The sequence below is a fragment of the Prunus persica genome, chromosome G1 (genome assembly GCF_000346465.2).
Source record: "Prunus persica cultivar Lovell chromosome G1, Prunus_persica_NCBIv2, whole genome shotgun sequence".
Lineage (NCBI taxonomy): Eukaryota > Viridiplantae > Streptophyta > Magnoliopsida > Rosales > Rosaceae > Prunus > Prunus persica.
The window spans coordinates 27,317,918-27,331,070 of record NC_034009.1 but is presented as its reverse complement, the minus strand read 5'-3'; the positions used below and the strand labels follow the sequence as shown (position 1 = coordinate 27,331,070).

The window sequence follows — 13,153 nt, the reverse complement described above, 5'->3', positions numbered from 1 at the left end:
TCCCTAGCATTTTCCTTAAAAAAAATAATGGGTAGTTGTGTTCCATAAAAATAGGAATCCATTATATATATATATTTTTATTTTTTAAAATATAAAAAAGTGTGAATTTATCATCTTATCCTCATTTAATGAATAATAATTTCAATTCTAAATTTTTGCATTAACCAAGGGAATTTTCTAATATTTTGAATGTTTCACCATTCTCTACCCTTTGCTTTATATATATAGATTAAAATTTAATATTTTCTTTATACATAAAATAATAATTTTATTTTTCAAGTTTCAATTTTTAAAGTCCAAACAATTTAGTCATTTTCTATTTAAATATGCTTTAAATAAAATTATTGGTCTCTTTTTTCAACAAATAATAAATCTTGTTAGTATATATATGATTGTAAAAAGATTTAAATGAAGTTGTAAAAAAAAATTTACCCTAAACCCTTGTAATACATAAGTCAAATTTGACATGGACCCATTTCGGCCCGTTTAGTGGCCTATAGTACGAGCATGGGCCAGAGACAGGATTGATGATTTTCATAAATGAACGGACCCTACGCAGCCCGTTTATTAAATGGACTGATTTCAAACACACGGCCCGGGCCGTTTGACACCTTTAAAACCTTGTGGCATTTCCGTATTAATAGTCAAATTATTGACAAGTTACTGAAGCACCAAATCATTATTGAAAAAAGTTAAAAATCTAAAAAGGTGATGAGTCTGATTTTGTAACCTGATTTTTTATGTTACAACATCCGATAAGTTTGATTTTGTCAACCAAGGTGCAACTAGAAGATTCCATCGTCGTCAACCAGAACACTAGAAACATGAACACATGCAATTTATTATCAAAAATCCAAGACCAGGACATTGCAAAACGGTTAAATCACAACCAGGCATTTGCATATCTCGTGGGAAATAGCAAGTTTCAATCAATAGTTATTAGTTACCACAGGCAGACTAAGTTCCCCTGCCCGACGAACTGCAGCAAACAGATCTCGGTTGGATTCAGTATACATAATACATATATGCTAGTTACATGTCCATATTGACCAATGAATAAATAGATCACAACTAGTGTCAGAGGACCAGCAACCTGCATTTCTTCCATCAATTTTTCAGCCTGAGCTATATTTCCTGATTTACAAAGGCCATTTACAATTGAGTTGTAAGTGAAGACGACATAAAGTTGAAGGGCCCTTCCTGCACATCTCTTGAAGATGCTCATTTGCGATGTCTACCTCCCCTCGTTTACAAAAGCCACAGCCAGTTATATAAATAGTATAACCACCCGGTTTTTAAAAAGAAATTTTAATTCGGGAAATTTCGCCAACATAGTCCATGTGCCAACGTTGTTAGGAGAGATTTTTTTTTTTTTTAAAAAAATTTTAAAAATATAAAATTAGTTTATATATAAAAAGACCTGCCCAGCGCCACATGTCAAACAAGTAAAACCGTGCGGCTATACTATTTTTAAAAATAATTTAAAAAACGATTTAAAAACAATTATAAAAAACTGAGAATTAGGTGTATAATACGTGAATTTTGTGTGTCTTATTGAAATCTTTGTAAAAAAAAATATGTGTATTAAACATGAGAAATACGTGCGTACGTGTGTAATATATTATTAAACGTGAAATTGCTAAAATCTTTATACGGATAATAACTTCGGAAAAGTAAAAAATTGACCAATAGATAATCGAGTAATGGCCTAATAGTAATGGATAGGGTTCTTGGGCTACAGAGAAATTTAATTAAGATACCCAAACGATTTCACAAAAGACTTAATAAATAAAAATTAATTATTTTGTGGATTTTTATTTAATTTTTATATTAAATAACAATTAAAATATAATTACTAATTAAAGTAATTTTAAAAGGCTAAGATATTACTTAGTTACATATATTAAATTAAAGAAGAAGGCCAAAAAAACCGAAGTAAAGAAACTAATTTTATATTTTTAAAATTAAAAAATTAAAAAACCTCTCCCAACGAAAGTTTGTCAGACGCATCTATGTCGGCAAAATTTTCGGATTAAATTTTCTTTTAAATTAGTCTAGCCGCCTGGCTATAATATTTATATATTAAAAAAGGGCACGTCCAGAGCTTAGGTGCCACGTGTCTAAAGCATAAAGCCGGGCGGCTATACTATTTTTAAAAAAAAAATTAGGAAAAACTGGTATAGCCGACCGGCTATACTATATCTTAAATTTGTTTAAAAAAATCTATTATAGCCGGCGGCCATACTATTTGTATATATATATATATATATATATATATAGATCCACCCAACGCCTGGGCGCCACGTGTCAAACAAGTAAAGCCGCAAGGCTGTACTATTTTTTTTTAAAAAAAATTTAAAAACTGTGTATATCCGAACGGCTATACTATTTTTTAAAAACAATTAGGAAAAACTGCGTATAGCCGTGCGGCTATATCATTTCTTTAATATATATTATTTTTATTGAATAATATGTGAAAATTAGGTGTATAATACGTGAATTTTGCGTGTCTTATTGAAATATTTGTAAAAAAATATGTGTGTTAAACATGACAAGTACATGCATATGTGTATAATACATTATTAAACATGATAGTGCTAAAATCTTTATACCTGTAATAACTCTGAAAAAGTAAAAAAATAAAAAAGGGACAATAGATATTTGAGTAATGTCCTAATAGTAATGAATAGGGCTATTGGGCTATATAGAAATTTAATTAAGACACACAAATGATTTCACAAAAGACTTAATAAATAGAAATTAATTATTTTGTGGACTTTTTTTTTAATTTTTTATATTAAATAATAAGTAAAATATAATTACTATTTAAAGTAATTCAAAAAGGCTAAGATATAACTTAATAATATATATTAAATTAAAGAAGTTGGCCAAAAAACAAAAGCAAAGAAACTATTTTTATATTTTTAAAATTTATTAATTTAAAAAAAAAAAAACCACTCTCGGCGAAAGTTCGTCAGCACAGGACTATGCCGGTGAAATTTTTGGATTAAATTTACGGCTATACTATTTATATATAAAAAAAGAGGTGTCCAGCGCCTAAGTGCGACGTGTCAAAGGCGTAAAGCCGGGTGGCTATACTATTTCTTAAAAAATTTAAAAAAAAATATAGTATCGCAGTACGGCTAGACGATATATATATATATATATATATATATATATATATATAAAGACCCTCACACAACTGTCAAACAAGTAAAGCCGTGCGGCTATACTATTTTTTTTAAAAAATAAATTTGAAAAAACGTGTATCACCACACAACTACACTATTTTTAAAAAATAATTAGGAAAAAACTGAGTATTGCCCTTTTTTTTATAAATAAATATATTTTATTTTAATTCAATAATATGTGAGAATTAGGTGTCTAATATGTAAATTGTGCGTGTCTTATTGAAATTTTTGTAAAAATTACATGTTTTAACATGAGAAATACGTGCGTACGTGTATAATAAATTATTAAATATGAAAGTGCTAAAATCTTTATACGGACAATGACTCCGAAAAAGAAAAAAAAATAAAAAAGGGGACAATAGATACTCGAGTAATGGCCTAATAGTAATGGATGAGGCTCTTGGGCTATAGAGAAATTTAATTAAGACATCGAAACGATTTCACAGCAGACTTAATAAATAGAAATTAATTATTTTATGAACCTTTTCTTTAATTTTTATATATTAAATCATAATTAAAATATAATTACTAATTAAAGTAATTCAAAAAGGCTAAGATATTACTTAATGACATATATTAAATTTAAGAAGTAGGCCAAAAAACAAAAGTAAAGAAACTAATTATATATTTTTAAAACTAACAACAACAAAAAAGGGAAAACCTCTCCCGACGAAAGTTCGTCGGCACAGATCTAGCCGGCGAAATTTCTCGAATTATACTATTTATATATAAAAAAGGAGGCGTCCAGCGCCTAAGTGCCGTATAAGCGACAAAGTTTGGGCTAAGCCCCAAACTGGCCATCTGCTTCTGCCATCTTTCCTGTGTGACAAAATCCATTAATTATAGTAGTATATGTTGTGTAACCTTTACAAAGTTCACTTAAATTTGTTAAACATTTTACTAATTTAGTATGGAGAATTCCTGTAACGTAGTCCAAATTAATTGTTCACTGTGGTATTAATTCTTGATTTAGGTAATTTTTCTCCTTGTTTACCCAAAAAAAAAAAAACCAAAAGATAAAAACAAAATTACACTTGATATGCAATGCAAAAAGTGTTCTCTATGTGATGTGATCAATTAAAATGAGTGCCGCTAAACGAACTCTAAAATTAACTGAGTACATCATACTATAAAAGTATATATTGAATTACTGATTTACCCTAATATAAAATGACCAAAAAGGATATATGGAATTGTGAAACAAATATAATTTTAATAAGTACACCCTACTAACTATATTCAACCATAATCAAGAGATTGCTTGTCCTATTTGTGTTTTTAACGAAAGATGTGGTGATTGCAAGAAATTGGAATTGCAAAAAAAGTGTCAACAGTTTTAATAGAAGCATAAATCCATATAAAAAGTCAAAAAGATTTATAAATATTCTTAAAAAAATCAAGCTGAAAATCAACTATAAAATAATGCTACAAGTATTAGGGTGTATCAGGGATATTTTTGGTAGTTTTATAGGGTGTACTTATTTAATTTTACATTTTTATTAAAATATTAGGGTGTACTTAGATTATAGGGTGTACTCAGTTAATTTTAAGGTTCGTTTAGCAACATTTATTAAAATTAATAAAATTTTAAAACGAGAACTGCTGAAGTAGGTCATGATTTATTTTGCATCACATTACATGATGCACATAAAAAGACGAACATAAAACAAAATAGACCAGAGTCTATGAGTCTATAGCATATTGCCTAACATATCCGACTAATTAATCACCGAGTCACACAAGATGATAATTAGAATATTCATTATTTCGGGGGAGCACCTGCACCTCTCAATTTGGCCGTAATAATCTTAGCAACCTCGGCAAGCTTCTCAGTCTCAGGCATAACATCCTTCACAGCAGCATCTGCACAAAACTTGTGAGCCCATTTGGCCAGCCCTGGTGTCTTTGTTTCGTCCAGCAATTTGATCCCATTCATCTTCTCTGTCACTCTGAGCCACCCCAAGAAGCACCCAAATGCAATGTCAAGGTACCCAATTTTGTCTCCACTGAAGAAGTCCTTCCCTTTGCTAGTCTTCTGAAAGGCATCCTCCAATAGCGCCAGCCCTTCAGCCACTTGCTCGATTGCCGCCTTCCTCGCCTCCTCTGATTGAGCAGCAGCAATGCCTTTCATGGCCGGGAACCACTACAAGAAAATGCGACACATTGATAAGCAAATGAGTCATAAATGTATACAGAGTTAATCCTATTTTATTGAAACCAGCATCTCATTTGCCAAATCACAATCAATTATACATGCAAAATTTCATTTTTAACATCACTCAAAGCTTAGTGACAAGCATGATAACCGTGAACATCAACTCGATGTCAAGGTACTCGTCACGTAGCCACTAACGTTACTAATTCACTTAAAAATGTGGATTAATAACACTATACAGATTGTTGTGGTTGTTGAGAGTCATCCGATTCTCTAAAAAAGTTATAAATCTCATTGAGAAATGGCAATATTTCATTGATAGGGAGACAAATCGGCACTACGACTTTACGGCATAAAATGTCACACAAGTATGATATGTGAGTAAACCAGTAATATTATTAATTACTTAAAAGGTTTGTCTTTTGTAGGATCCAGTTGGTTAAGGTACGAGCCTCATCCAGGAGGTACATGGCATGCATCTTCTTCTTCACATGTAACTTGTAAGTGGATAAGTCCAAACAACAATAACAAATAAGAAAGTTCGAACAAATTCTTTTTTAAATTACACATCCAGGACAGGAGGTCCAAAATCTGACATAACCATATATGCATGAATTAATACCTTCTCATCGATATAGGAAGCCCAAAATCTGGCAGTAGCACGATCATATGGGTGAGAAGGGAGGATGGAGGGACTCGATGGCCAAACCTCGTCGATGTACTCAACAATGACGAGAGATTCACAGATGGGTTTGTCGCCATGAATGAGAACTGGGATTTTCTTGTGGACAGGGTTTGATTGGAGCAGAAGCTGGCTTTTCGATCCAAATGTCTCCTCAAGAAACTCATAGTCCAGAGACTTGATATTCAGAGAGATCCGAGCTCTCATCACATATGGGCTCGGCCATGCTCCCAAAACCTTCAAATCATTCTTGGCCATGATCGATTAAATAAATTCCACTCAAACTCAAAAAAGTTTTCAAGCGCACAAACTGATGAGTTGAGGGTTTTATTTATAAATGAGAATGAGGTGGCGTGTGAATGAACGAGGTAAAAAGCAAAAGGACTTATAAAGTAGTAGGGATTTTAGAATGTGGCTGTGCAGAAAAATTTAGTTGCAAAGGCGAGAAATAATGATATATTAGGTGAAAGTGTTATCACACGTATATGGTATCATAGCGTTATTGATCGGAAATAACAAAATAAGGTTATTTCTATTTTATGGAAATATTTCTTGTGGCTGTGGTGTGTTTGGTGTGAACGATAAATGACAGGATTGACATATTAGGTGTTGAAGTGGATTAGAAGAAGAGGTGTGAAAGGTAGGAAAATATTAATGTCTCGTAATGTCAAATTGGTAACGGTTGTGCCATGCAGTGCAAGTGACGGTGGGGTGTCTTCAGCGTTTTCAACCATTTGAGTCCGTTTACCTTTTTGCTGGGATTTGATTTCAGAAAGGAAAGGAAGGGAAGGGAAGGGAGGTTGGTGTGTGGTGTGGCAGAGAACAAAACACGTAAGTAGAAGACATTTGAACCATCAACTCTTCGTGCTGCGTGGCTTTTCTGTATCCAGTCATTTCCTACGCAGAGATAGTTTCTTGTGCATGTGTGAATGTGAGCCCATTTGATCCCTGACATGAGATAGCTGACAAAGTCAATCAGTTGTGTATTTTTTGGTTCATTTTTCCAGCATTCATACCACAGTAATGCTATTATGCTACGTTTGGGAAGAAAAATTAAATATCGGAGTAATGATAGGTGCCCATATTTATGAGGCCCGCCGACCAATCTATACAAGCGAGTTCAATTCTAATATACACGTGGACGGTTAAAATATATCCAACTAGGTGTTTAGTTTATATGAATTAAGTCACTTGATCGGGATAGTATACCCACATTTTTGAATTCGAAGTCGAATCTTCTTTTCTATAAATTAAATTAATTTAGAATAGTTGATTATATGTATTAAAAAGGAAGATGCTAATTAACTACGTTGAAAATGATAAGACAAGGATTATGCTAATTTTTGGGTGTTAGGAATATACCTAAAAATTAAAAAAAATAAGAAACTTTTTTGCACCAGCCGGGAATCGAACCCGGGTCTGTACCGTGGCAGGGTACTATTCTACCACTAGACCACTGGTGCTATTGCTTTGTTGTTGTTTAAACTTATACAATCTACTGATTTATTAGCTTCGGTTAGTTGGAGTTTACTCAGAGAGAGAGTTTTAATTTCGCGCACACATTTTTAGTTGTAGGTTTGCAAGCATCCTTGTTCAAATTGTTTGTGATTTTCTAATCTGAAATACAATCTAAACTTACCAATGTAGTGTTAGTTAGATTAACCGAGGTCTTTGGTGCGCGCTTAAGTGATCTTGGAACTTCCATGGTATTAATACTGTATGGGAGTTTTTCTCCCTTTCCCTTCCTAACTTTAGCAAAAAAATAAAATAAAATAATAATAATAATACAATCCAAACTTGAAAATGATGTACGAAATTTTACCTTTTACCCAGAGACCTTTAAATTCTTTTTCAATGACCCCGAATTCTATAGCATAGATTATAAATTTAAGTCAATCAAGTCAACTTTTTTTGTTAAGTTACATTGGAGAAAAGAAACCTCATTGAGTTCGATCGTGAGTGCTATGGAGGAGGGGGAATCCACCACCACTGTGGTGGGAACCCATTGACCCATCAAGTCAACTATTGAATTGTCACATAATTGATTCATTTGGGAATCAATTCCCAACAGCTAATAAAATTTGCTTATCATTTGTTTAACTCTGATCCACTTACCTGATGAATAATGCTAAGGACGCTAAATTTGTGCACCACAATTGAGTCCCTATGGCAAATGACACATCATCAATTAATTGCCAATATGTATTAATTACCAGCAATTAATTTATTAAAAAAAATACAGCATAAATGTTAACTTTAATTAACCAAATGAATCCCAAAACTGATCACCACCATATCCCCCCAACCACGAGATCTCCCCAACCCCATCCCAACTGCTACAGCAACCCATCATCCTAGACAATCTAAGAGGTTGAAATCCCAACATCAAAATTTTTATTTAAATAGAAGATTTAGAAGAATTTATCGTTTACCAAAATTAATTGGGAAGCGAACGGCTGGGCAAAAAATTTGTTTACAACTCTTTCGCTGATTGAATGAATCCATGAAGGTTGACTTGGGGTAGGGTGAGTTGTTGATAAAGGTGCAGGAGCGGCGGGACTGGCTGTGGTGGAACATGGTGGTGATTAGGTTTGCAACTTTGGATTAATCAACTCACATGGTTTTATTTATTTATTTTTCTTTTTAGAATAATATATGCTAGTAATTTTATTAAATTAAAATGATGATATGACCACATCATTTAGGACTTAAATTTAATGTCTAGCATTACCCCTTAACTAATACATGCTTAAGTTAGGTTTACAATAATGTCCAAATTGATTCAGTCAAACAAGCACCATTCGTCCCACTCATTAGTGGCTCTCGGTCTTAAGCTGCCCCTCCGGATCAGTAGCTTTAGTTGTTTCTTTTTGGGATACAAGCGCCCTTGTATCTTCTCTGCTCATAACACCTAACTCCATCTCTACCACTAAAATCCTGCACCCAGTCAAATTAGTTAAAATCAGAATAATGATGACATAACATTTGTAAGCCGCAAATAAACGTCCTTCCGTGCCAAATCTTGAAAGAAAAAGAGTAAAAAAAAAAATAGAAGTACAAACAGGATACCCTACTTTACTGGGGAGATAAGTACCTGGTGTATCTTCTTTTATCATTTTAGCAGTGATGCAATTCAAACGGATAAACGTTTGAACAAAACAACCATCTTGAGATTCCTTGGATATGTTTATGGAATGTGTAGTCTCTACGGGCCCAGCTTCATCTATCTTTCGATTCATATCAAATGCTCTGATACCCAAGTACTATGCATATCTTGGTCCCTGGATAACAAAGCGAAATATATCTCATAACGTAGGCAGCACAAATTCATCAAGTAAGAAGAAAAAACCAAGAAATGATACCATTAGGAACTCGGCATCAGCATTTCAGAAAAACTGTGCAACATTCTTGGATCATACTAAACGCATAGGGCTGAGAAAATTTACCATGATGGTATTACCCGAGATGCAAGTTCAGAGAAACCAAAACTGACCATTTCTGTCCAAAAGATCTCAATAGAGAACCACAAAAGATTCAGCTGCGTGTCTTCATTCTTGGGTTTGCCCACAAGACAATTCTCTATAACTTCATGACAGAGCTCAAGAGTTATATGTCCATGTTACCTGTGGGAGCATATATTTTCGTCTCAAATCAGGACACGCCACTTGGAAAAGAAGATTATCTCTTTAATTAATTAATTAAACCAGTTTATCGGGCTAATTAATTAATTAGAATAAATATCTTAATTAATATGATATTATCTTTATTTAAAGAGATAATATCATTAATTAAGATATTATCCTAATAAAGAGAAGATAATATCATTTAAATCAGATATTATCTTTTTAAGAGATAATATCATTTAATTCAGATATTATCTTCTTAAGAGATAATATATATTTAATTTAGATATTATCAGGCCCAACTGGATTCCTACGAAACCCTAGCCCCGAGGCTCCTATAAATAGACAACCTCATTCATCGTTCAAGGTACATCAAAACCTACTCCTTATACCCGAGAAAAATACCCGAAGCTCTCTCTCCCTCTCCACTCTCCATATTTTCTCCCCACGGCTACGGCCACCACACACGGCTCCGGCCACCCGGTTTACACCCTACATAAAACTCCGTATCCTTTGCTTAGCTATTGTTTTCCTACAAACACTCGAACTAACTTAGGCATCGGAGGGCCTTTGGCCAACACCCCTCGGGTGTGGTCTATTTACTCCAGTCTTTTTTATAGGAATCGAGGAAGAGAGAGAAGGAAGATCGAAGGTTGAAGGATCTAGAAGCGAATATTCTCCCGTGAGATTATTTGCACAAACATTTGGTGATTTCATTGAGGGCACGAGTTATACTCAACGCGTGCTCAAGGAATCCGTTCCTCCTATTTCCCAATCCACCGAAGCCTTCCAAACAACCATGGTTGGAAGCAAGTGCACGAGGAGCAAAACCGCTGCTATGGCTCAATCCGTGACGGCCCAAAGCTACTCTTTCCACGATCCCACGATCGACATGGCGGCTCCACCACCTCTCGCCGCCATGAACCCTCAGCAGCCACCCTGTGTGACTGGAACCACAGCACCGGCCTCCGCCGCTGTCGTACCATCTCAAGGCCCCATGGCCAGACCTAGCCACCTTCATAGCACCACCGTTGAGCATGGTGGAACCTCACATCTAGTTGGGCTCACTTCCACCGCCAACTTTGGCCCAATCTTGGAGCAACTTCAACCATTCCCTTCATTGCCTCCACGCTCGACGCATGCTCCCACGCACACATCCAACGAAAACCTAGCCTGTGTGCAATTGGGCTCCACACATTTCTCTCCTCTCGATCCACGAAGCCAAGTAGACCTTAATCTGAGAGTTGACCAGCTAACTCAGAGAATAGACGACCAAAACAATTTGATGAGGCAGCTCCTCAACCAAATAAACTTGGCTCAAAACCTTGGCCTTGGACAACAGGGCGAAGAGAGAAGGATAAACGAACGCGCCGATAGGCAGTTCGACGGGAACCAAGCAGGTCGAGCAGGAGTAAGCAGACAAGGAAATGCGCAACAACGAGATCAGCTCGCGGACATGTCGCAAGCATCCGCAAGCCACACTCAGAGCAGACGAAGTTTCCCATCCAGATTGAATTTAAGGACCAACGTGCGAGATAGGCTGGGCCCAAGACCTGACATCCACGCTCGCCTGGGCCAGCATGAAGACGTTCATGAAAGGCTAGGCTCCCAGGGAGGTCAACTTGACAGCCATCGAGACGAGGATCGAGAAGAAAGGCGCTCCGCTGCCCGCTCACAGAGAAATATTTACGAAAGGATAGGCCCCCAGGGAGGTCAACTCGACAATCATCACAATGAGGACCGTGAAGAAAGGCGCTCCGCTACTCGCTCTCGAAGAACCAATTCTCGTCGGCAAACTACTGGAAATTCCTCGCATGCGCAGTCCACCAACACGCCGCCTAGACAGCGCAACTGAGAAGGTCAACCCTCGCAAACCAATGAGGAAGTCAATCAGCGTCGTCTTAATCGCGAAGATCATCAACGTGACCGACTAGCCATGCGTGCAGAAGACGTTGAAAAGCTTGTGAATAACCGACTTCGAGACTTAAAGATTGGCGGAAATTTTGAAGATGCACTACGCATTGGGGTAGACCAAGCAAACTCCTCACATTTCACCGCCAAAATCGAGCAGGCTGCTCCCCCGAAAAGATTCTCAACGCCCTCTTTCACATGCTTCAAAGGCGATTCCGACCCTGAAAGTCATCTGAAGCATTTCAAGAGCCTTATGATCCTCTATAAAGCCGAAGACGCTCTAATGTGCAAGGTCTTTGCAATGACTTTGCGAGGAGCAGCTCAGGATTGGTTCCATACCCTGCCATCTGGGTCGATCAACAGCTTCAAGGAGCTTACTTACGTCTTCACTAAAGAATACACTTCTTATCGGACGATCAAGAAGAACCCTGACCATCTATTCAACCTACGCAAGAAGCCCGAGGAATCCCTTCGAGATTACATCAAGAGGTTCAAAGCAGAAAAGGCCAATATCGTAGGGTGCGATGACCAAATCGCATCCTCTGCGTTCAAGAAAGGTCTTCTAGCAGAACATGACTTATATCGCGAGCTGACTATCACTCCCAGCCAGACTCTGGCGGAGGTCTTCGCGACCGCAGAACGCTACGCACTCTGGGATGACGATCGAATCGCCGCGAAGAAGTCCACTGAGCAGGAAGATCGACCGGCTAAACGGGCAGAACAAAGAGGCGACAGGCTTGGCAGCAGGGACAAAGACAAAGGCAGGTCATGCCACAAAGAGAGGCCACGACGAAAGAGAACTACACCAAGTTTTCTATCCCCATACATCAAATTTTAGCCCAAGTGAAGAACAAACATTGGGTAAAAAGACCGCCATCCTTGAAAGGAGATCTAGACAAAAGGAATACAAGAAAATATTGTGCCTTCCATGCGACACATGGGCACAATACGAATAATTGTTTTGCTTGGAAAGCGCATCTCGAAGAACTCGTGAGAGAAGGTCATTGCACGGAGTTCATCGCGAAGCAGGCCATCCAGCAGATAAAAGACCGCGATACTGCCAAGGAGCCACCCCAGAAGGTCATAAGGATTAACACAATCCTAGCCGACTCCGAGGAGTCCGGACTGACCAACAAAGAGAAGAAGAGGAAGATCAAACAGGCTACTATGATCTCCCAAGTCTCAACTAGCCTCTCACTGGCAGAAGACGATCCCGTGATCGGCTTCCAAAAGAAAGACTTGATCGGCCTGGATCTACCGCACAACGACGCCCTTGTCATCAGCATTCAAATCGCTCAGGCCATGGTCGACCGAGTCCATGCAGATGAGGGCAGTGCAACCAACATCCTATAATTGGCAGTCATCCAACAGATGGGCTTAGAGGCAAAGATCAATAAATTAGCCAAGTCGCTGACTGGTTTCAATGGCGCAACGACGGTTACCGTGGGCACGATAGATCTCGACATCTACTCTCCAGCTGTAATCAGCTTGCAAATGTTCATGGTCATTGATGAAGTCTCACCCTACAATGGCATTCTAGGCAGACCATGGATCGGCAAGATCAACGCCATCACCTCTGCCACACATCAGA

At 37.0% G+C, this 13,153-nt stretch overlaps 2 protein-coding genes and 1 non-coding gene across 3 annotated transcripts; 1 reads left to right on the top strand and 2 right to left on the bottom strand.

The window, feature by feature from the left end:
* Window positions 4,777–6,464, bottom strand: LOC18793472 (glutathione S-transferase U17). The gene is made up of 2 exons (XM_007226038.2): window positions 5,969–6,464; window positions 4,777–5,334 (listed from the first exon to the last, which is right to left on the bottom strand). Exons 1-2 carry the CDS (start codon window positions 6,284–6,286, stop codon window positions 4,954–4,956), a joined length of 699 nt encoding a protein of 232 aa, XP_007226100.1. The 5' UTR covers window positions 6,287–6,464; the 3' UTR covers window positions 4,777–4,953.
* TRNAG-GCC lies at window positions 7,421–7,491 on the bottom strand. The gene has a single exon. It is a non-coding gene; the product is annotated as a tRNA-Gly (tRNA).
* Window positions 11,588–12,915, top strand: LOC109947051. The gene is made up of 2 exons (XM_020556423.1): window positions 11,588–12,323; window positions 12,536–12,915. Exons 1-2 carry the CDS (start codon window positions 11,588–11,590, stop codon window positions 12,913–12,915), a joined length of 1,116 nt encoding a protein of 371 aa, XP_020412012.1.

Coding starts and splice junctions, on each gene's coding strand:
- LOC18793472 (XM_007226038.2), bottom strand. CDS start 6,286: ATGGCCAAGAATGATTTGAAGGTTTTGGGAGCATGGCCGAGCCCATAT. Junction 5,335..5,968: donor CTTCCTATATCGATGAGAAG/GTATTAATTCAT, acceptor ATTTTCTTGTAG/TGGTTCCCGGCCATGAAAGG.
- LOC109947051 (XM_020556423.1), top strand. CDS start 11,588: ATGCGTGCAGAAGACGTTGAAAAGCTTGTGAATAACCGACTTCGAGAC. Junction 12,324..12,535: donor CAGCAGGGACAAAGACAAAG/GCAGGTCATGCC, acceptor TTGCTTGGAAAG/CGCATCTCGAAGAACTCGTG.